At 48.8% G+C, this 23,676-nt stretch overlaps 7 protein-coding genes and 2 non-coding genes across 9 annotated transcripts; 2 read left to right on the forward strand and 7 right to left on the reverse strand.

Annotated features, from left to right (window-relative positions):
- Nucleotides 1–346: 346 nt before the first annotated feature.
- 5S rRNA lies at nt 347–465 on the forward strand. Its single transcript, XR_009468020.1, has one exon. It is a non-coding gene; the product is annotated as a 5S ribosomal RNA (ribosomal RNA).
- Nucleotides 466–952: 487 nt separating this feature from the next.
- On the reverse strand, nt 953–2,122 carry An05g01640 (uncharacterized protein; the record flags this gene model as incomplete). The annotated part of the gene is made up of 1 exon (XM_001390699.1): nt 953–2,122. The coding sequence occupies one exon, from the start codon at nt 2,120–2,122 to the stop codon at nt 953–955; it is 1,170 nt and encodes a 389-aa protein (XP_001390736.1).
- Nucleotides 2,123–3,919: 1,797 nt separating this feature from the next.
- An05g01650 (uncharacterized protein) lies at nt 3,920–5,352 on the reverse strand (the record flags this gene model as incomplete). The annotated part of the gene is made up of 5 exons (XM_059747927.1): nt 3,920–4,063; nt 4,118–4,618; nt 4,682–4,862; nt 4,924–5,242; nt 5,319–5,352. The coding sequence occupies 5 exons, from the start codon at nt 5,350–5,352 to the stop codon at nt 3,920–3,922; spliced, it is 1,179 nt and encodes a 392-aa protein (XP_059606077.1).
- Nucleotides 5,353–6,755: 1,403 nt separating this feature from the next.
- Nucleotides 6,756–11,310, reverse strand: An05g01660 (uncharacterized protein; the record flags this gene model as incomplete). Its single annotated transcript, XM_001390701.1, has 2 exons — nt 6,756–10,555; nt 10,623–11,310. 2 exons carry the CDS (start codon nt 11,308–11,310, stop codon nt 6,756–6,758), a joined length of 4,488 nt encoding a protein of 1,495 aa, XP_001390738.1.
- Nucleotides 11,311–11,583: 273 nt separating this feature from the next.
- An05g01670 (hypothetical protein) lies at nt 11,584–12,991 on the reverse strand (the record flags this gene model as incomplete). The annotated part of the gene is made up of 6 exons (XM_059747930.1): nt 11,584–11,687; nt 11,869–12,244; nt 12,327–12,430; nt 12,474–12,647; nt 12,747–12,820; nt 12,888–12,991. The coding sequence occupies 6 exons, from the start codon at nt 12,989–12,991 to the stop codon at nt 11,584–11,586; spliced, it is 936 nt and encodes a 311-aa protein (XP_059606078.1).
- Nucleotides 12,992–13,345: 354 nt separating this feature from the next.
- An05g01680 (uncharacterized protein) lies at nt 13,346–15,373 on the forward strand (the record flags this gene model as incomplete). Its single annotated transcript, XM_001390703.3, has 5 exons — nt 13,346–13,703; nt 13,758–14,236; nt 14,290–14,465; nt 14,521–15,093; nt 15,148–15,373. 5 exons carry the CDS (start codon nt 13,346–13,348, stop codon nt 15,371–15,373), a joined length of 1,812 nt encoding a protein of 603 aa, XP_001390740.3.
- A 370-nt stretch (nt 15,374–15,743) lies between these two features.
- Nucleotides 15,744–15,855, reverse strand: tRNA-Leu (AAG). The gene has a single exon. It is a non-coding gene; the product is annotated as a tRNA-Leu (tRNA).
- A 722-nt stretch (nt 15,856–16,577) lies between these two features.
- An05g01700 (uncharacterized protein) lies at nt 16,578–21,843 on the reverse strand (the record flags this gene model as incomplete). Its single annotated transcript, XM_059747931.1, has 13 exons — nt 16,578–16,627; nt 16,731–16,875; nt 17,041–17,584; nt 17,635–17,715; nt 17,766–18,384; nt 18,432–18,619; nt 18,666–19,158; nt 19,212–19,374; nt 19,421–20,157; nt 20,211–20,444; nt 20,490–20,769; nt 20,822–21,561; nt 21,630–21,843. The coding sequence occupies 13 exons, from the start codon at nt 21,841–21,843 to the stop codon at nt 16,578–16,580; spliced, it is 4,488 nt and encodes a 1,495-aa protein (XP_059606079.1).
- Nucleotides 21,844–22,467: 624 nt separating this feature from the next.
- An05g01710 (uncharacterized protein) lies at nt 22,468–23,284 on the reverse strand (the record flags this gene model as incomplete). Its single annotated transcript, XM_001390705.1, has 2 exons — nt 22,468–22,743; nt 22,802–23,284. 2 exons carry the CDS (start codon nt 23,282–23,284, stop codon nt 22,468–22,470), a joined length of 759 nt encoding a protein of 252 aa, XP_001390742.1.
- Nucleotides 23,285–23,676: the final 392 nt, after the last annotated feature.

The raw sequence follows: 23,676 nt of genomic DNA on the forward strand, positions 1-23,676 counted from the left end.
GTGCTATTCGGGGACCAGTCCGTAGTGGCAGATTCGGTTGTTTTATATACGCCGGCGCATGCGACTATGCCCTATATGGAGAAGGCGCAGCAGCGAGTAAATATTTTAGCGCGGCTCTGAACTGCGCCTTCCCGCGGGCTAATCTTATCATCGTTATTTGGCTGGCTGCTTGTGATAAAAGAGCTGAGGTGTTTTCCTGCCTTGCGGCCACGACGACAGCCAACCTGTGCTTCCGTTCCTGGCAAAAGCCCTCAGAGTTCGGGGTGCTGCATGTATAGGATTGCATCTGTGAAGAAAATTACTGATATTCTACCCCATATCAATTTCCTTATGGGTTCAGCTCAATACATACGACCATAGGGTGTGGAAAACAGGGCTTCCCGTCCGCTCAGCCGTACTTAAGCCACACGCCGGGAGGTTAGTAGTTGGGTGGGTGACCACCAGCGAATCCCTTCTGTTGTATGTTTTTCCTTCATAGTTTTTCTTTTTGCCTAATTGGTTGCGACGGGCTGTATGTGACCACGTTGGTATTCATTGAACTGGTTGGCGGAATAAGAGACCAGAGAAGGAATCTGAGCATTGACGATCGGAGTTCACAAGAGCTGCTTATGCTCGGATTTCCGCCAATTCATTCATTGAGGGATATCACACAAGGAGCGCATCAGTGGACCTGAATCAGCCATATTGGTCTGGAGGTTGCAATATTTGTGTATAACATTTACAACGCATTTAGTATCTCTCCCGTTGCTTACAATGAATCCAACTCATACTGATAAGGATAATCCCAAATGAGAGCAATGAGAAACGTAATGTGTTTGCTGCGGTCCAGGACTATCTATTGCATATGTCTATTCCAGATTTGTTATGCGCCGAAAGCCTCAAAAGTTGCTTACACACACAAGAAAAATATCAAAAAAGAATCCAAATTACGCCATCTATGTTATGCACCCTCCTAAGCATTCTCCATCTTATCCATCCATTTCAGATGTGCTGACGCCCCAAATAAGAATTTGAAGAAGTTCAGATATGCAAGCCCCGTATATGTAACCGGGACGTAATAAGCTCCTCGTCGAATCCACGACATTGTGCACCGCGCAGCCCAATCAGCTGACACAATCGCCTTTCCCATACGAGAATCGAACGCTGCAGGGACGATATGTCGATATATAACCTTGTCCGACTTGTACAGAGCACGTGCGTAGGGTAAGAATGCTCTCTTAGACGCAGTGTATCGTACCATCTCAGGTCCACCCCAAGCCGGATGCAGTTCCGCTTCGCTGCCGACGTACCAGATTTCTGGTAGAACTTTGGTTCTCTGAGATTGTGCAGACATATGTTGCATGAACAGCTCAATTAAACGGACTGATGAGGTGCAGTTCGAGTCCATGGCATCTGACCCCTTTGTTCCATGCGCGAGAATGATGATATCTGCCCCTTCAAGGGTAGGTCCAACGCGCGAGAAGTCTTCGTTGTTCCAGTCCTTGCCGAACTGCAGCTTGTGTATGCTTTTGACTCCTTCAGCAAGTAATTGCTTCTCCATCGCTTGTCCAAATGCCCCCGATCCACCCGTCATGACCACCGTCTTGTTCTTTAGAGAGTATGCAGTACCCGCAACCCAGTCAAACAGTTTCACCATAGATCCCATATACCGATCTGGGTAGATATGGTGCAAGGAGTGGTACTCCGGTCCCACGAACGCCCAGCTATGATCTTTCGGTACTTTGTCAAGGGCGATATGATTGGAGTCCTGGCCGTTACTGATAATAACAAAAAGAGAGCGAATGGTTTGCACGACGAGGACGAGAGAGAGGGCATTCGTATCGAGGCGTTTAACATGTAAACTCAGGATGGTAGCAAGGATCCAGCCGATAATACTTCCAAGTAATTGACATATTAGCTCGAGGGGAAGAGCAATCAAGGCATTCGGTTTGGCGTATCGCTGATTGAATTGAAGGGATCGAGGGTAGTAGAGGTGGTGGTATTGATGACAGCGAGAAAGAAAACGGAGGATTCGCCAGCGAGATCTCGACCATTGGTGTAGACGATAGTGAATGATGTCAAAGAATATAGTACCAAATATATAGAGGTAAGAGGCAGAAAGGACCAGATTTAGCATCGCCATTCTGTGCTTGCAGATGTGGTAATGTTTGCAGTTGCTAATATTCCGGGGGAGACCATAGTTGTGCAAGACAAGCTACCTCCAGTTATACTGGAGCACATCTGTCTCTTTAATGACACAGCACAGCAGTGTTCCCCCCCCCTTAATTTTTTCTTTTTTTATTTTCTCTTTTTTTAATCAGGGCTCTGCATATACTTTGCGCCGTTTATGTTGATCTCCTGGAGCTTCTTTGTCTCAGGTTGCGCCAAAGTAAGATCCTGCCGAGGTCAAATACGAATACGGAAAGAACGCTCCCCTAGGCTGAGGGCCGGCCACTTAGGGCCCGTTAAGGTCCAGTAAATGACAGCCTGGAGCAGGGACCACGTAGCCAAAGTGGATATACACAGCCATGATTGACTAATATTTGTGGCTGCCTGGGGAGCATCGTGTGGGTTTGCTGGTGGCTTAAATGCGCCGTACCTGAATTGCGTTTGAAAAGAGGCTAGTGCCTCGCTTCATGGTCCTTGCACGTTTTTTGGACCCTTGCAGACAGTTCTGCCATGTTAAGGTTCTGACCCCGGGATTCATTGCTTAAGCTATGTACAGGATGCTTTGACAAGCTCCAACTCAGGAAAATAAAATCCAACCTCCGTCTTCATGGCTGTGCTTTAATTCATCTCATACCTGCAGCTGGGAGGCACACCCGCCAACCCATCGTCAATCGCCAACTCTCTCCGATTGGCTTATAAGAGATCAAGAAGGCCAAGGCCACTAGTATAAACACCCTAAATGGGCTTCATCCTCGGTGATTTTACGGAGAAAAAGAGATCCATCAAAAAGTGTGAGACAATTAAAACACCAAGACTCATAGAATATGTCTGATTGGAGTACAGAAATACTTCTTCACTCAACTGCCTAAAGCAGTAAAGATGACGGTGAGCTAAGTTCGTGACCCGCTCGTAGTTCATCAAATCCTGACAAGGTTGCTGCCGCTGTCTTAGATCTAGTTAGAGCCCAAGGCTGACGCCATCTGCTGTATGAGGTGGAAATACCAGTGCTAAAGGCTCATGGGACGCATGTATGGCTTTCTTGATAAAGTCACAAGTGCTGTGGTCTATATCTATGATTTGGGACTGTGCCATATTACAACCTACAACCCCAGTCCTAGGCCAGATATTACTTGCGAGGAACTGTCGCTTAGTGTTAGAAAGCGAACATAACGTGCGAATGCCTCAAGGGATGAAACCGCCAAGAATGTGCGCCCTCCAAAGATTTGGTACGTTTGAGAATAAGCGCGGATGGACTGTGCTGGGCACCCACATGCGACACGTTCGGGAATTAGCGTGGCAGTGTCAGCCTGGAACTACAAAACCTACCTATTGAGATAATTTTAGAGGAACCCTGACTCAAAATTAACTCGTACCCGTGATCATTTAAGCTAAAACTGATTAAACTTAAAGGTTAATTATTTTACCGGTCTAGCCTCTGCACGTGATATGAAATAATACAAAATTGAAAACTAAAGGTTAGAATCAAAATCAGCAAAATCGAAATTATAATAAAATAAAAACACGAAAATCCTACAACCTCCTTTAATACTCCAAAAAATTCTGAATACCCTCAGAGAATTGGTTGAAATAGGATATGTAGATTACAAGATGTTTCTGATACAGGATGACTGATTTGGAGTCAAAGCTGATCATCTAACGTTAACATTGGATTATCTTCTTACATAACAGAAATTCCTCGATATTTACAATCACACTAAAACTGCCATAGTAATCTCTGAACCTACTGTATTCGAGGCCCTAGGTCTGCTGTCTACTTTGCTGCGCAATCCAGATTCTCTATACGCGAGTACACCCATCTTTCGAACTCAGTCAGCAGTTCAATGGCACTTTGATCTCCGGTCGGTATAAGCTGAGAAAGGTATATCCCAGCAACCCCTTTTTTGATGTCGATCCACTATAGTATGTTAGTCAACTGCAATGGGTCAATTAAAGGTATTGGATGACCAACCCAGTAACAATTTGGTTTTCCCGACCACGAGAGCGAATATGCTTCTCGACCCTGCGGGAGTCTGGATCTGTTGAGCAGGCCACCGATCCCAAAATCCACCGGTGTGTCACATGGGATAGCATTCCATATGGCATTGCGCGACGGCAACGAATAATCTTCCGGTTTTTCGAGGCCCTCAACACTCTCCAGATGAGGTTGGAACATCTCCTTAAGGGTCTCGGGACGCAGTAACTGTGCCGTAAGTATGCCTTGACAAATTTTGAGCATTTCGCTCACGGTTGTATATAGACCGCCTCCTCCTACATCTTCAGCAATGGGGTCGAGGAAGATTGGATTCTTCTCTTCTTCCAGTCTTTGATCTGTTCGCGTCCAAGCTTTGACCTTGCGGGCTCGTAGGTCTTCTCTCTGCTCGAGATGGAACGTTGCATCCTTCACGGAAACAACATCGAAAACATGGCGCTGCAAATAGTCGCCTAGCTTCATTGAAGTGACTCGCTCAACCTTTTTGAAGCATCTATTGTCAATTTATGAATTTCATGAATAATGCGGGACGTTGGAACCTACTGCTACTCCTGCCCAGTCAATGCCAGGTGAATACATCCATCGTTCACCCGGTTCGAAGAGTAAGAATTGGTATTGGTGTAATGTCTGGACCACGGGTGGGCTTCCCTGCAGCTCGTGATAACGAGTCATGAGAGGATCCATGAAGAAGTACCCCATACCACTGGAGTGGGTTAACATGCGTCTTGCAGCCGTTAGTACACCTGATTCAATTGTTGCATCAATCCGGAGAGAGTGTGAGATACCGTAGAGTAATAGGTTTGGTGGCTGCCCGAAAGATAGGATTATCATTTTCGTCGAAGCCCGTCAAGATTTGAGGACTCGCCCACTCCCGTAATACGTTGGCGACATCTCCATCCAGGTCTAGTAGACCGCGCTCGACACACTGCATTACTGCAATGGTAGTCACCAATTTGGTACAGGAGGCCACCCAATGCACGGCATCGGTATCGGTGGATTCTATAGATTCCTCTCCAAATGCCTTAGCATAGTGCAAGGAACCTTGGTTGTATGGTGTAAGCAAGCAGTACGTATACAGAAGGGAAAAGACATAATCAGTTTTATCTGCTCATACCATCACGATTAATAGCTCCTAGTGTAACCCGTGGTAGGGGCTTCCTGCCATTCTCAGACGACTGACGGAGCAAGTTTACCTTCTCTTCAAACGAAGTCATTATGGCAGATGAACGTTGCGGATGACAAAATCGGTCTGCAATCCAGTATTTCTAGTGACGAACGCGTTTTTCCTTGAGTTACGTGAAAGAGTTCTAATATTCACACCAAATCCACCACCATTACACTCCAGCAGACAGGCTTTTTTTTCTTTTACCATATCCCCGCTGGGATGCGATGGGAAAACCGCCGAACCAGTTGAAGCACTCCTAGAGTCCCAAGAATATCAACAAATGCCAGGGCTCGCGATCTGACCCAACGAGGAAACTATCTTTGCCCTAAATGGAATAGATTGCTATAACCCCATGTAATATTTCCCGCTTTTCCTCGTACTCCGCAAAGTGCCACATGTTTCGATAATAGTTCTGTTATTAGATACCCATTGATAAAGTGAGACAAAACGGGGAACGCCGTTGCCTTAGGGTATCCGCTCGCTCTCGAATTTTTTGCCTATTTCGGTCGGTTCGCGATGATCGTGGCTCGGGCGAAAGAGTGATTGGTTGATTGGGCGGAGAATTTTCGGCCGCCCCACGCGCTTTCAGAGACAATGCCAGACGCGGACTGACAGAGTCAGAGCTATTGCGCAGACTGTCGACTTATCCAATTATTAAAGTCATACCTGGTGTTGGAGCCTATCACAGGCAACAACACCAACATTAGTAACAGGCCTGCTCCTGTTTAGATGGGCGAGATTGACATTTTCAGTCACGATCAGGGGGCGAACCGTCACCTGGACGATATCACGACTAATGCCAAGTCGTGGACGCGGTTCGATCTTAAGTTAGCGCGCCGCCTCGATGGGAGTGGGATGGCATTAGTTTGCTGTGTAATGTACGGGCTGATTTGCAGATGAGGCGGTTTCGACCTGGGATCCCGAGGCACAGTGCGGAACATCCTTGGGTGAGAAAGCTGAGGGGGGTTGGGTCATAGAGGGTTATCTTTAGATTTCTACTGATCCGTAATAATTTGCGTATGACAGTAGTTAGACCATGACTATATGAAGTTAATTTAAATGTTAGTGTAGTAAATTCACACATCTAGTATTAGGGCGGGGGTGGGATGTAAGCCAAGATTTGATTATTGCTGTTGCAGTCTAAGTCTAATAGTATGTAGCTCTATCTGTACAACTGTTGAAGAAAGAGAAAGTATACAGCATGAACAGAAGCGAAATCAACAAAAAAAAGGTGTGTCCAGTGAGTGCGCACGGAGTATATCTCAGGCCAGTCAACTGGGAAACGAGCGACACGAAGAGAAAAGCAATATAGACAATCTTCTAAAGATCGTACAATGAACAGTGAAGTTGAAAGAGATTGGAAAGAGATTGGAATTTGAAATATATGATGTTGAAGGGTGAAAGGAATCCCAAACTGCCATCACACAGTTGGGATGACACAACGTACACAGATCACTTAGACACCATCTTGCCCTTGGGCACACGAGCCAACCAGTAAACACCCACCGCCGCGACGATGTTGAAGGCGATATACACCCACATCAAGCCAAAGTTGCGCCAGGCATCCGAAAAGTAACTAACCACTTGAGCAAGGAAGGTATCCGTGCTGCTCATAGTGCAGAACTGGCAGTCTGACGTGGCCGATGGGTTCAACAGGTAACCCCCATTGGCGCTGATATACGACGACATATAGTTCTGACACGTCTGGTTTCCGGGCGTGTTGAAAGACAAATACTCGACGGCTTCGCATGTCACGGTGGTCCCGGCAAGGCCTGTTGAGAGCATTGCAGATACCAGGTATGTGAACGGGGACAGCCGGTACATGAAAATCCAGAATCCAGGCATGTTATCAGGAGTCGCAAGGACACCACAAAAGATCAAGCAAAGGGAGAATAACAACGTCGCGATATTACCTCCAGTCTCTGCTAGCTCGATTCCTGCAATTATCATGTGGGCGAAGGTTGATGTAAAGAGAAGGAAGACCCAGATAAGCAAAAACATGAGACCGGCTCTTTCATTAACGGCATCAGTGGGCTTCGCGTTGTTGTATAAGCCGATCGGGTAGTACCAACAGACGAACATGAGAACGGCCATCAAGGTATTCCATGGAAGTTCCACGAAAATATTGGCCGTCATGAATGCCTGCCAGGAATAGGACTTGGATGGGCGTTCTCGGACTTCGTAGAGCGATCTTTGAGTGACAAAGTGTGGCATGATCTGTTGGCACAAATTACCAAAGATAGTCATCAACATGAACACACTGAACATTTGGTTTTGCATGCCCTGGATGGAGTTGGGAGCGTGGAAGAACGAGAATCCGATGTACAGGGCGGACAGAACACAGAGAATAGTCTTGGACCAGATGTAGCTCGGCGTGCGGTAATACTGGGCAAAGACACGGACCAAGCATTCATAAAGCTGGACACCAAATGATGCTGCGTACTCCTTGAAAGCTTCTGGGTCGGAGTTATCCTGGGGTTTGGTAGATAGGGTCGATTTCAGTTCCGCGAGGTGCTCCTTGACTTTCGTATGCTCGGGACTTTCCCTCCATACTTTTGGCCAATCTATGTCTGTGTGAGAACCTGGTGCTGCTCCAATAACATCAAGCATCCACTCTGCCGGATTTTCTCCCTCGGCTAACGGATGGGCGCCGTTGCGTTCAAAGTAGCTGGACAGTGTGTTTGAATTCTCGCCGATTTCACCAAAGTAGATCGTCTTTCCACCACGCGCCAAAAAGAGCAATCGGTCAAAGCGCTGGAACAGCATAGCAGAAGGCTGGTGGATGGTACAGAGGATGGCTTGTCCATGTTTAGTAAGGGTATCAATAAGGTCGAGGATAGACCATGAAGTCTGACTGTCAAGACCAGAAGTAGGTTCATCCAGGAAAAGCAACAATTGCGGCTTGGCAGCAAGTTCGACACCAATCGTCAGTCGTTTGCGTTGCTCGACGTTCAAACCCTCTCCAGGCACACCGACGATCGCATCCGCGTAAGGCTCCATGCCCAGGAGTTTGATCACTTCCTCAACGTATTCCAGTTTCTCCGCGCGGCTAACATGCGCCGGCTGACGCAACAAAGCACTGAAGCGGAGAGCCTCGCGAACGGTAGAAGTAGGTAGATGCAGATCCTGTTGTTGCACATAGCCGGTTTTGCGTTGGAATGACTGATCGCGGGGCCGTCCATCGACAAGCATCTCTCCCGTAACAACTCCCATCGTGACACGTGTGGCCAGGACATCAAGCAATGTCGTCTTACCGGCTCCCGACACACCCATCAGTGCGGTGCACGTACCGGGCTTCACCCAGCCGTCGACGTGATCCAAGATGCGTCTGGGTTCACCCTTGATCTTGATGTCGTAACACACATCTTGCCAATGGAAGATAGCCGTTTGCTTCTGGATGCGAACTTCCGAGTCCTGGGCGGGAGCGTCGCCTTTGACAGCACCGCCAGGGGTAGCAGATGATTCCATGTCGGTTTCGCCGTGCGGAAGCTTTGGCTGGTGGCCGCGGCGGAACAGAAGGACTTCGCCCTTAGACTTTGCCTCGGAGATATATTCGGTGCTAGCGAGGTAGACAAAACAGAAGAATACCATGAAGGCGATCAAAATTCCGAAGTTGCGCCATTCATGCCCTTTGGTGTATTGGAAACTTTGTTTCAGATAGGCAGTTCCGTCCACGATCGTCGATCCAGACTGGGCACCGACCGTGGAGCAAATCCTGTAGTCCATGGATACAGAGTTATACCCTTGGCCAGAAGGAACAATACTGGAGCATTCGAATTGGCGACCAGAAAACTCATTGACCATGAAACTTTCAAAGGAATAGGCAATGGGGTTAATATAATTCATCCAACGGGACCATCCAAGCATATTGCGAGTGGGAATCACGAAACCAGTGTAGATAACCATTCCCAGAATCAAAATAGCTGCAGGCACGAGCGCTTGTGAGAGGGAGCGTGAGGTGGCAGCCATAGTTCTGAAAATCATGGACATGGTGTAGGTGGTGGCCACCGAGAAGAGCCAGAAAGTCCACCAGGCACCAGCAGTACGGCGCAAATTCGTCATAAAGTACAAAGGGAGGTTGAACGTGATCGAGTTTAGCAGCTTGTAAGGTGTATCGCATAGCATGGAGGCCACGGCTTCTGTAAAAGGATGATAGAATGCATATCGCGCCTGTTTTTCAACAATTGGACGTTGAGCATAAAGCGTCAAAATTTCGAGCGCACTGGAGAAAGCATTCAAGAGAACTGCATAGAACAGCAAAGCTCCGCGGGAGTAGAAGCTGGCCGTAGTATCCGGAAGGTTATAAAACACTGAAGCCACAATCAAGGCAATGATAAAATTACCGACCAGGGCACTGACAGTCAAGCTGGAATCTCCCTTGAGACGTTGGAATCCACGAACAGTGCACAACGAAATCTGCTCCCACACCGAGATCGTGTAGGGGGATTTGACGCGCTGGTTCTTTGACTGCATGGCTTTCCGGGCGTCCACAAAAGCATCATAGGAAGAGCCATGGATGGGATATTGCTGCTCAAACTCTTCAATTTCCCTAAGAAGTGCTGCTCTAGCACTGCTTTGTTTCCAAGCTGCCGCGAATTCATCGGGAGTACAAGGGACACGGTTCTCAAAACCTGGGCGGACCAAGCGCTCCGATGGGCTGGTGAGGGATGTAAGAAAGTCGGCAGTGGTTTGGCGCTCAGGGCACTCAAAACCCATATCCACAAAGAATTGCTTGGCCTCCGTTGTTCGTCCGAAATAGATTTGCCGTCCTTCGTAGAGCACAGTCACCTTGTCGAACACATCGTATGCACTCTGAGACGCCTGGTAGATAGCAACACAAGCCGTGGTTCCGGAATACTTGCTCATGAGGTTTAGGTTCTTGCAGAATTCCAGGGCATTGGCACTATCGAGACCTCTGGTGCTGTTATCCCAGCACTGAAGTGGTGCTTGACTGAGGGTTGCCTCTGCAATACTAACACGCTTCCTCTCACCTCCACTGACTCCGCGAATGAAGTCGTTTCCGACCCGAGTATTGATCGTATGGGACAGTCCAAGCATGGCCATGACCACATCTCTCATATGCTCTGCATATTGCTGCCGACTGACGCCCTCGAGGCGATTCCTAGGGGCCCTTGCAAGGGCAGCAAACTTCAGAGTATCACCGACGGAGAGTTGAGGGAAGTGGATATCGGTCTCGGCGTTGTAGATGGCTTCACCCCGGAAGGACTTCTGCATCTCTTTTGCGGGAATACCTGGATGTTGACAACCGTTGTTAGCAACCACGCGGTCAATGGATAACCTTCCGAGCGAGCCACATACCCTGGTAGTTGAGCACAGAGTCTTCGGACATCTCAATACCGTTCATCTCGCCGGCAATCGTTTTGAGGAACGTGGTACAACCGCTACCCGGTCTTCCGAGCACAACGACCATCTCCCCACTCTTCACCAACCCATCGAATTCACGAAGAATCTGGATCTTTTGCATCTTCATTCCGACTAGTCGGCGAGCCAGGGTTCCCAGTTCCAAAAGTGAATTCAGGACGTCTTTCTGGTAGTCAGTCGGTGACCCGAATCCATGGACACTCAAATTCCGGAAAGCAACACCAGCTGCCCGGTCAGGGTATCGCTCGGGGTCACGAGATCTGATGGCGAGAAGCATCTTCATCCAGTCTTTGGGCTTGAAATTGGGGCTATGGGGGTTGAGCGTCGATTCCGGATCGTCGACTTGAAAGGGATTATCAAGTGTGCCTTTGGTAGAAAATCGAGTCGATTGGCGTGTGAGCTGGCGAGCAAGGTCGCCCACCCGGGCTTCTATCTTCTCCTCCCTTCCTTGCAAAGTTTCGTCATCTTCGCTTCTCTGCTCCGACTTCTCGGTGTATGCGCTCCCGGGGGGTCCATGGATTGCGTTGTCCAAGTCTGGGCTGCCCTGCAGTTGTGGCAGGTTATGGCTGACCACAGCCTGTGCCCGGGAGGAGTTGGGATTTGTCGTGGCGACGAACGACGACATGGTGGCTTGTTTTCGGAATTACGCTGCTGTGGTCATGCACCAAAAGCAAGCACCGACCGTTGAGCCCTGGGGTGCTCGAGGGACAAACCACACAGTAGATGTTGATAATTAATTCGAAACCGAGTCAGTCCACCTAGTTGAGTGAGATAACCTTCAATTCTTAACGAAGATGGGGACAGACTAGGGGGCCAGCAGGTAGTGGAGGTTATATAACTACAAGTAACTCCCTAGCTGAGGGTAAGACGGGGGTCCACAATGCTTGAGGCAATAGGTCTAGTCTTCGGTAAACGAAAGTTCCAGGGACCCGCTCGCGGAGTTCCCGATCTCCATTGTTGCAATGACAGACAGAAGATTCGCAATGGTTTTAGCCATCTGATCTGCCTAGCGTGCACAGGGAACCTCCGGGGACCCGAATCAGATTGTGTCGGCGACCCCCTATCATATCCGCCAGACTAGAGGTAACGGTTTCCACCCGAAAGTTAGAAGCCTAATTCTGATTAATAATTTGTCCTGGTTTGGGTCTTGAAGTCGTGCTGAGACTCCGGATTCCGAACCAACCAGCATACTGCGGACCCAATTTCGGGGAACGGGAGGTTCCTGGGCCTCGCGGTCGGGCGAATTCACTCTCCTGGGCTTCCATGGATGGCTCAGGGAGATCTTCGCTTATCGCTGATACACGTGGAATGAGCCGGATCACGGTTGTACTCGCACCCGTGAAAACTGAAGTCTCGGATTGTTGCTGGTGTTTCGTCTCTATAGTGGAGACCGGCCAGCCATAAGACCGCGACTCGACGCTGTTGGCGTCTGCTCCAGTCTTGCTGTCAGCTGAAGTGTTCATCTTGCATTCGACCGATCGCACCAGCATTCGGTAAATCGATAGATCAGACGTGATTGTCACGTTCCCTTCATGCTCGGGTCGAGTGTACGGGGTGGTCTGGCCACACAGAAAGGAGAGGATGGAGAGGATCGGCGGCGAGAAAAACGCAATACTATTGGTATTGTTACCCCCCAAATACCGTTATTTGTGACAGTCTGCAGCGAACTTCCGGCATCCGGGCGCGCCAAGACGGATTATTTTGGTTTAGCTGTTGATCATCCTTAGCTCCCATTGGATGACCGCCTCAAGAGATCCATGTGTATTATTATATAATCAATATCTGTACCAGCACAAAACACCCTGTGACACCAAGTGGGCATTCTCTCCTCGAGGTCCGCCACACGTTCATCAGCCCTTCTCGGATAGGGCGAATGGGCCCCTTCCATGGCCCTGATATCGGGTTCAAGACTTTCCGAGCAGAAAGTTGTGCGTGTATCAGATTGGTTTGAAGGCGGGACCCCTAACTTTCAAACATTCATCTTGTCAATAAAACAAAAACCAAAAAAAGAAAAAGCGTTTTTGTGCTACTGTGGAGGCAAAATGATCACCTCAATCTAACATCCTTCGTCCAGGGTCCAGACTGGGTATCTCAGCTTAGACAACGGGAATAGTCCTCTTCGGTTGCTTGGTGATCTGAAGAGTCATTCCTTAAAGGGGCTCCCACTCAACGCAATTTTCCCCGCTGTCTTCCCTTATCAACCCGAGATCCCAGGCTAAGCTAACCCCCTGCTCCACTGTCCCTGGTGGATTTCTATCATGTCCAAGGCCGACAATGAATGGGCCATCCAATACCAGCAGAGGCATGGACTCTTTCATCCCAAGTAATTGCACAACTAGCCAACAAGACTCTTATCCTTTAGATTCAAGTAAGGAAGATGGCAGAAAGAGCACGCGGCGAAAGGTGGGGGTCCAACATATTCAACTAAGACTGCCATCACACTAATAAAGGTATAACTAGGCTTGTGATACCTGTCAGCGCAGGAAAGTAAAATGCGATCTCTCCAACAAACCCAAGTGCTCGCAATGCGAGAAGATGGGGATCGCTTGTACCAGGAATCTGCAGAGATACCAGGCAAACTTACGAAGGTCCGGCTCATCACTCTCTACAAAGAATTGATGGAACCGAATAGGGGCTGACTCGCTCGGTAAAGGCAGGCGATGATCAATCATCTGGAAGGAAGTCTTGAGCGCATGGAGTCTCGTCTCCAGGACCTTGGTTTCACCGTGGGCGAAAATGATACCATAATTGGTCCTTCGTCGTCGGAGTTAGTTGGTGATATTTCACCATTGAGGTTATCATCCAGTCCGACGGATCGTAGCCCGGTGGCTGAGGATGCCGATGATGCAGAATGGGGTAACATCTACACGAGCCCGCCCCCAGGGTCGACCCATCCCACAGCAAGCAGATCGCCAAGCCCTCATATACCAAATATGTTTGGGCAACCAACTCAGCCACAAGCGGCAATACCATGCTTTAACGTTCCGAGATATCTTGGGGGTATACTGAACTCAGGATGTAAGCTGAACCGGGGACTTTCTTTCATACTCTCCAAGTCTAATGTCATTTCAGGCTTTTCGATGATCTCGCGAGAGGGGCTAGAATGGATAGCAGAGAAGACTGGCGGCGAATCCCTTGATCATTTAACACGTCTTGTCTTAACGGAGGAGCGTGATGGGTTTATGGCTGATTATCCACTCCATTGCATATCTCCCAGGAGAGTATTCTGCCCTCTCCCACCCCAAGAGCATATCGTACGTCTTGTGGAGAGGTATCTGGGGGACTTCAATGTCACAATCCCTTTATTCAGGCGGTCGGACCTTATCCTTCTCTTTGAAAAAGCACATCTTGATATGCGCTTTCAAAGTCCAGGTCAATGGGCTATTATGAATGCGGTCCTAGCAGTTGCCTACATGCTTCCGGATAATGGGGTTTCCAAGCAGCCAGATCATCAGAAAAGCTGGCTCCTTCTGAAGAACGCTCTGGAGGCTGTCAACGAGCTTTATCTGGGTCCACCGGATCTTCGGGGTCTTCAGGCTCTTTTAGTGATGGTATGCTCCTAGTCTTCGATATCCTCGGAGAGCTAACGTTGATGTTCATCTAGGTTGTTCTCTTCATGGCGGCATCGGCTGCACGCCCTTGCAACTTTTTGATCTCCGTCGCTATCCATATTAGCGACCAGTTAGGCTTGGGAACAACCGAAGGCATCTCGATATTCACCGATGAAGAGAAACAGGATCGGCAGATAGTCTTTTGGCTTGCTTACTGTCTCGATAGAGAGTATGCCCTTGTACCTTCCAGCCTTCCTATTGTACGCCCCAGCTGACAAGGCCAGGATCTCCTTTCGATTTGGTGAACCTCCGGTGCAAAATGACGAAGCGATCAGCGCAGCTCTGCCAAAAGACACACCGGGTTTTCTCGTCTACTCCTTACCAACAAACGACCAGGCAGGAAGCTTCAGCGTCTTTGCATCAGCCTGCAAACTTGCACAGATCAGGGGCGAAATCTACCAACGCCTCTACTCCGCTTCAGCTGCGGATAGGCCGTTCCATCAGATCCTCGCCGCGGTCGGAGATCTAGATGGGAAACTACAAGCGTGGAAAGATAGTCTCCCATCTGAATTCCAGCCCGAATCACCAACACATTTCCATTTCCGCCAGACCCCAATGTCCATCGTCCTCCTACACATGCACAACACATACCACAACTGCATGATCGCCATTCATTCCTTAATTGCCGCACGCGGTATAAATTCCGCTCAGGATCTATCCGACCATCCTGGATATACCATTAACCCCGATTCTCTATCCAATCCTAGGGTTCTGCTATCAGCGTCCCTGACCTCTAAGGCTGCGCGTGCTTCGATCGGCTTGATGAAGTATCTCCCGAAGGATGACATCTCCCTTGGGTACGTTCAACTTGATTTGTCGACCGACATTTTTCACTAATACTCACATACTAGGTTAACGATGTATTTCCCCGCCGTCGCATTAAAAACACTAGCCTCGAGTATCGTTCGCAATCCCCGCGATACTGGCCAGATCTACAATATGAGGATTCTCGATCAGGCGGAGGCTTTTCTATCTTCGACGTCTGCAGGCACTACAAGCGAAGGGATGAAGCGGTTGGTGAAGAATTGCGCCGAGTTTCGCTCGCTCGCTGAGAGGGCAATGAAGGAATGTGTCTGAGGGTGCTCGGGGAGATCCTCGGCTGTACTATTCTGCTATCTTGCCCCGGTCGCATCTAATTGCCAGTGTACTGTTAATGATACCGGATTGTACTCGGAAATTTAATAGAACTGCACGGGCAAATTATAGAGGAATGACAGGCGGGAACCATGAAATTCTTGAACCCTGCACATAAGGGCATTGCTGGTTACAACTATATTTCTGCTTACAAATTAGATAGAAGCTTAGTCCTAGGGAAATCAAGAAGGCAAAAGGAAAAAACAGGAAAAGCAAAGAAAAGTCAAAAATTATTAAATAAGTGACAGTGAAATCCACCACCAATCCAAATGGTGTCTTGACCAACACATAGGGCGAAGGAAGAAAAAAGGTATGACAAGAGTGGGATTCGAACCCACGCCATCTTACGATGATCAGGAAGCTGTGAAGCTGGGTATTAAGGTGGACCTTAACCTGACGCCTTGGACCAACTCGGCCATCTTGCCTTGAGATGTTGAATGGTGTCTATTTAGAGCTATATGAATGTGATAGAAGTGTAACTTCCCGAGTCGGTGTCGTTGTTTCCGCTGATGCCAAAGCAAGTTCCCGCCAGTAGTAACCTCACGACAACCTCAGTATTACTAGTAGTCTCCTTCGTAATCACAGTGAACAAGAGAATATTGGGTTGGCTCATTTATTATTTAATGATTAGCTTAGGTCAAACCGTTTACCATATACTGACTGATTCTCGATGATGCCGTTTTCAACCTAAATCCAGTACGATGATAACATGAAGCTTGAAATATATATTTCTATTGGTGACCTCGACAATCGAAGTCATGCTAAATGCGCGACTTCGGCATAATAGTACCTCATAATGAATTAGCTAGTGAGTAGAAAAAATCCGATGACATGTCTCAAGAGGCTCAAGCAAATTGACACTCTTGAAGATGACTTCGCGAAATCCTACCACTCCCTGCATGTGTTCATCCACTGATATACATTATCGGACGTATTGACCGTACCATGCGATACCAAGTTGGCCCAATCAGGACATCGCAGCATGCACGGAACCAGATTAGCGGGGTAATATATACACCACAGGAGGAACAATAATACAGCAGGTAAGCACAGCACATGTGCAAACACCACAACAATATACAGCATTCAAAGATATTATATGTTGCTGAGATTCCTCTGTGCATAATCTGCAATGTTTCCTACCCATTTACCATCCTGCTGCAGCAACCTTGCCCCCTCCCACGGTCGCAACTGCCACTAACCCCAATTATGTACCTAACAAATATGTAACAACTACTTTCTATTCCTCTGCTGCTCCGCTGGCTGACTCGGATCCGACTTAATCCGAGCATCCGCATACTTTTCCTACTTTCCTCGCCCTCATGCGCCTCGCTGGTGGGTCCACGCTGGGCGAAAACAGGCGACTGCACAGATCGGGTATCTGCCGTGTCAGAATGGCGCGCTTTCTTGCGGCGCAGGATATAGACTCCCTGTGAATCGGGTGGCTGGATAAGGTTTGTTACGTTGGAGGAGTGGCCATAATGTAGTCAGACACTTGGCCCCTTAGGTGTCCACTTCTAGATCAATCATCACTGGATGTATATTGCAGTAACCTCCGGACGAAGAACAACAAACACTCCCTGCCATGAGCATAGAGCCTAGCCCCTCACTACACGACCATCTTCCATCTCAATCACTCGGTCTGCACCCTTCACCATATCAGGCCGGTGCGATACATGGAGGACTGTATATCGACCAAACACATCATCGATAACCTTCTGCATCAGCGCGTCAGTGACAGCATCCGTCCCACTTGTTGCTTCGTCGAGAATCAATATGCCGCCACAATTGCAACCATCATAGTCGCGATTCCATTTCCGCACCAGGGCGACTGCTAATGCAAACAGTCTTTGCTCGCCTTGGGATAAGGTGGTCGATGTCAATTCCGCATCCAGTCCACCACGAGATGTGGTCAGAGAAAGCAGGTTACTCTTCTCTAATGCTGAGATCAAAATTGTGTCTGTAGAGCGACTAGTCGGGTCCAGGTTGAAGCGGATAGATCCAGGAAGTAGGAAAGTGTCCTGGGGAATAGCGATGATATGGGTTCGAAGCACATCTAGTGGAATGGTGAAGATATCCATCCAGTCAATTGTAATCGTGCCGCTTTGGGTTTCAAGGAGCCGGAGAAGGGCCGAGACCAGTGTGCTCTTCCCGCTTGGTTCAAGGTCAGTGGAAGGTATAAATCGTACGTTTTCGGTACTCACCTGCCAGTCCGTCCGCATACAACCACTTTCTCTCCAGAATGTATGGTTAAATTTACATCGTCTAACGCACGCGTGACGCCACTGTTGAGATTGTTAGTAAATGCTGCAATCATTGACAGGAGGGTACTCACTCATATGAGGCAGAAAGAGAGGTGATCTCAATCTTCCCGTCAACTGGCCAAGTCGATGAAGGGATCACTGGTTTCTGGGGTTGATGCTCAGCGGGTGTTTTCATCTCAAAGGATCTTGTCCGTGCTATTGCGCCAAGGGATGTTTCCAGGCCAGTCCAGCTAGTCACAACTTCCTGAAGAGTCTGGCTGAATGCCATGATTGCAGTCAAGGAAACTCCCAGCTTCCCCGGATCGGTCGAGCCCCGTAAAGATGTTGCCAGGGCAATTAGTATGACAGCCAAGCAAGCAACAAGAAGGTCGAGAACAACATTGAGCCATCGCTGGATGCAATATAGAAGGTAGTATGGTTTTTGAGAAGCGTCAAGCCGGCGCAAGCACTCTGCTACAAATGATCGTTGCCACCCAAGGCCGCGAATTGTAGAAATTCCGTCAAGAGTCTCCACGAACATGGTATACAATGGGCTTTTGGCTTCCAGATCGAGGAACCGGAGCTGTCTGGAGGTCCGCAAATAGACTTTTTGCGCGCAGTATAATACCAGTAAGCATGGGATAATTGTCAGTGCCATATAGCTAGAGCCCAGCGAAATCAAGGCAACTTGAGCGAAGCACTGTGCAATACCTGCGAATGAATTAGTGTTTGGTCGTAGTAGTATCTGGTAAACCTACTCAGGACTGTGCCAAAAGCCATTGTGGGCAGTACAGCGTCGACAAGGGTCATGTCCTGGCTGAACCTGTTGAGGATGACGCCAGAATCAACCTCGGCGAAGAAATACATCGGTGCATTTATTACGGTTCGCACAAGGATTCTGTGTAGTCCCAATCCTGACGTGATGACAATTTTGATCATGATTTGCCTGATTCGGCGGTTAGCCTAGCATACAAGGCATGTCAAAAGCCTACCATATCATTAGCCCCTGTGACCCTGAGGCAGCTACGGCAAGTAGGACGTAGACACCAATGAACTGGGCGGCCTTATTTCCATGGTCATCCGTAAATAACTCCAACCATATCTCTACAGACTCATTAGCCGAGTCGAAAGGCCGCTCAGAATTGTACTTACGAGGGAATACAGAGGAGAATGTGTGCACAATAATAATTGTGCAGGCAACCAGCGTGTGGCGCCATCCGATAGCCTTCAGGTAATAGGTGTAGACTGCAGTATCCCCCATACGACGGGATATATCGGCTATGTCATCGACAGTAAGGGTTTCAACTTTCTTTGTGGATGAATCCTCTCCGCTGTTAGTGAGGGCAGTTGGGGTCTCTGGATTAGCGTCCGTAGTGTCAGGATATACATGCGAGGCGAAGCCTAAGCTCCGCATGGGGCCTTGCTTTTCGATCTGCCCATTAGCATTTAATATGACAATGTTATCTGCGAAGCGGAGATGCTGATCTAAATGAAGTTTCAGTTATGGCTGCAAAAACTTTTCATCGGACTATACTGACCCAAATGAGTTGCCATCATTACAGCCATACCTATTCGCCTGCATACTCCGTTATCGCCAAATAAAGCCTCTGCGACATACCGTGCGGTCTTGTTGTCAACGGCACTTAACGCATCGTCCAGCACGAGAAGTACTTTTCTAGAGTAGATAGCCCGAGCCAGTGCCTATAATCATGTTAGTAACGTGACATTGACGACTGCGGTGACATACCAGACGCTGCTTCTGTCCCCCACTTAGCTTGAGAGCCCCGCTGCCGACCACGGACTGATCACCCCCCGGCATTCGAGAGATGTCCTCTTGTAATGCACATGTCCTCAGTACCTCATTATACCAGGTATAATCTATCTCAGAATATCCACAGATGTTGTTGCGGATAGAGGTGTTCTGGAGCCAGGGAACTTGACTGCAGTAAGCCGCGTCTGGCCGCGTTCGTGTAACAGTTCCTTGTTCACAAGGTATCTCCCCTACAGCCGCTTTTAACAGAGTCGACTTCCCAGATCCGACCGGGCCCGTAATCATTGTCACTGTACCCGTCTTGATGGCTAGATGGATGCCCTCAAGAGAGAACGCGGATCCCGTGGCTGGACGGATATACGCATCCGTCATGGTAAGAGCGACATGGTCGGGTGCCTTCGGTGCCAATACGTTTAATTCTATCGCCGACCCATTTCCAGTAGAGGTATCTGACTCAGTGCCAGGATCCTCCTCAGTGGGTGAGCAATCCGTGGGTGAAGTGAGGAATTTGTGAATGCGATCGAAAGCACCCAAAGCGGCAGTTATCGCCGGGATGGATGCCAGTAACTGTAGCGCAGGGCTCGTGATAAGGCTAATGATGGCAAGGGATGTAAACGCTTGTACGGTCGACAGTGTCTCCGAGTGATCGATTTTTGCGCGAATAACGAAAGCCGCAAACGTGACGAGAGAGGCACACATCTGAGGCAAACTCGCTTTATACTGTCAGGCCACTTGGTTTGACACCGGCATAGAGTGGAATACTTACCAACCACGTTCAGCCACACGATCAGCCATCGAAAGTCCCTGGATAAGTCTAGTTCACGCTCTCGTTGCTTCTGAAGAGAATTGGCGAGCACTTCGGATAGACCGAGCATTTTGACACTCTTCATGGATTTTAGCGCCGTGGAGATTATGCTGACTCGCCGTTGGATTGCACCAACCCAGACTTTCTGCCTGGCGGGCATAAACGTAGCCATATACATTTGGACTGATGTGCACACTATGGTGATTTAGTAAAACATAGGTTAAGTGAAGGAAGACCTACCCAGGATCACCAAAATCGGGGCTACACAAACAGCAGCGAGTTGCCGCTCTAGCAGCCAGATACCGATAGCGATCTCCACCACGCGGGCCCACAGCTCGCTCGCCTGCTCCAGAGACCGCGCGATCATGTCGATGTCAGTACTCATTAGCGTAACCGCAGCCGTTTCATCGCGGGTTCCATCTGGAAGAATCATAGTGTGGTCATAGATCAAGGCAACAGTTGCGCCGCGGAACATCGTGATCATACGAAATAATTGATGTTTGTAATGCACCGTTGATATCTAATTCCGTCAGCTCTGTCTGAGAAGTTCAGTAAGTGATACGTCTGCATACTGCAATTCCGCCATAAATGAGCGCCGCGGCCCCAATCAATCCGTAACCTTCGTTTCTGGTTAGCTGCGTATCTGGCATGTGTAGATGTTCCATGGCACGCTGGATGAAGAATGTCTGAGCATAGCTGAATCCGATGAGGCAGAGCCTTGGGAAAATAGTACGAAGTACTGCCCAACGCAGACTGATGAAGGTCGCAAAAATTAGGCTACGTGTTTGGCTGGACTGATACTTTTTCCAGGCCTTTCCAATCTTTTGCCTCAGGCCTCCCGAGCTCAGGTCTTTGTCCGTCGGAAATAGATCCTCGAGTGTTAACAGCTTCCGGAAACCGCTAACAAATAGACGGTTCAGCCACCAGAAAACAGTGCGAGCAATTACTCCACTGGTAGACTCGGGTGGTATGGCACGAAGTGGTTCTTTCAGATAGCTGCGTTTATTTCGGGTTTCCAGAGCCAGTAGAAGGAGCTTCAGTGCAACAGTTGCTGCAGAAAGGGCCCCCAAAGTAGATGGGTAATGTCGGATAAACAAAGTGCGCACTTGCACAGCGTCGAAGAGGGTTGACAAGAGGAGATAGATGCTCAATAGCGAGGATGGGCGTACCGAGCGATCGTGCTCGATAGTCGATAGGATAGCTATCGAGAGAGCATCCACCAGCGACAAGGCGACAGCAGGAATGGCAGTCCGGACTAGGTCATGGCGCGCCCATTCGACCACTGAGGCGATCTGGAGAGCGACAAGGCAAACTGCGACGGCCTTTATATGGTCAGTCCGGCTACTAGCAAAGCCTCGTGGAAATGTATAGGGGCCCCACTGACCAGTTTCCGCCAATGGGCGTTGTTTGCAACGGTTTTGACATTCTCTGGGTAGAGCGACCAGATTCGCCACGGAACCAGGAGGAGAAATATGGCGGATGGGCCAATGGAGAGGATACTTTGCTCGAAGAGCAGAGTGAAGTCAAATGTTGCTGGACACGCGACGACGGGTCCGAACGAGTCATCCGCGGCGGAGGAGCAGCTACCCGCCATGATGGAGTGAGGAGGGAAGCATACAGAAATGGTAGATGATGTAGATGAAAGTATGTCAACCACGCGATCTCTGAGGTAGTGAGAGGAAGGAGAAATTCATGGTGATGAGAGACTTGTGGAGAAGAAATAGGAGGACAAGAGGCGCGATAAGATTGAGCTTATGATGGCTCGTGACTGACCAGGGACCCCGGTCTGGTGCGTCAGCGCATGGCAGCCTGGAGGCGGCCTGAAGCGCTCCCTTTGTTCTCTGCTATGCTGGCGCTTTGTTGTTAACATTCGTCCACAAGATGAGCTTGAATGTAGTAAGCTTTTAGTTCTTGCTACGATTCTGACAACTTCCGAGTCTTATCTCGATGCAGAACTGCGATCGGAATTTGCCCTACAAAACAGAACTTTCCTGGCTTGTTTTCTCCGGGATTCCCAATTTGGGTGAAGCCGAGAGGCGCTTCCAGCAACGCATCTCAATTGCAGTGCATTTCATCGATGCTATGGCTACCTTGTTACTCTGCAATATACAAGACAAAGGCCCATAGATTGGGATGTACGACAGTTCAGCTGCTTTGTTGCTTTATTATAGCATGTCTTTTCACCGCGTCCAGCTATGCTCTATCCAATTTCCAGCCACTAGTTTCGTTCAGCTTGGTACGGCTCCGGCATCGAACAATCACCCTGACACGTAGTTTCCTCATCCAGAGGAAACCCACTATTCTCAACAGTATCCTTCACTTGAGAAAGGTCAACTGGATTGCTCCCACTGTCTCCAATAGCCCTCCATAACGGCTCCGGGTCCCTGCACTGATGCGTATGCCCAATCCCATCGATAACGAGGATCCGGTTCCCATCCTTATTAATTGCTGGATGAGGGGGTTCAATAGTATCATCCGCTGCACAGATAATGGCCTTTCTATCATCAGAACCCTCGAACCTATACCGTGCCCAAAAGGAGCACTTGACTCACCTGGGCAATATAATCGAAGCAATGAGCCCAGTGCACTGCATCCTCGTGGTCATCACCTGAATGTGACGGCGAGGTCGAAGCACCGTGATGCTGAGAAGATTCTGGGAAAATCAGCCCCCGAAGGACGGTTAGACAGTGAAGCTGGTGAAACATGGAGATGCCGTAGTCGGTGATGGTGTTGTTGTCTGTCCGAACCTTCAGGATACCGCCATTCTGAGGGAGGAGGAGAGATTCCCATGAGCGGTCTGTATCATGAGGTAGAGCGGCACCGGCTTGCGTTCCCAGTAATGGAGTCAATGACTGGAACTTTCGAGTGATTGGAGGTGTACGGCGAGAGGACTCGCTTGGGCAGACATGGATTTGGAACTTCTGTGAGAGACTGACTAAGCTGCCAGTTGAACTGAATATAATACCGATGATCGAGAAGAGGAGAAAGATAAGTGTTGCAAGTATGCTATAGAGGAAGCGTGTCTGTGTGGGCATGTTGGGTCTTTCCACCTTCAATTGTTAGGGAGAGCGACGGAGAAATCTTTCCACAACAAAAACTGCTGAGACTGACATACCAAGTAAGATGCAGTGGACGACAGTCTCCCATGCATTAGACCTCACCCGTATGTTGATGGCCTCGGCTAAGCTTCACAGGTGGTCTCGTGCATGGTGCGGTTACATCGCATGATCAATTTTGTGGGAGCGCACATTGTAACACCCAGAGAAGGACCAATTGATACTAACATGCCAGCTTAGAATACTGGGATGCATACAAGGGGGCGTGCATCGCCATAACATTTCCGTGTTGTGATTGACCAATCAATATCTACATAGTGTCTTATCAACTGCTTGGTGGCGCCTGCAGGGATGGATGATCAAGCATGCTT

This window comes from Aspergillus niger, assembly GCF_000002855.4.
Source record: "Aspergillus niger supercontig An05".
In the NCBI taxonomy this organism is placed as follows: domain Eukaryota; kingdom Fungi; phylum Ascomycota; class Eurotiomycetes; order Eurotiales; family Aspergillaceae; genus Aspergillus; species Aspergillus niger.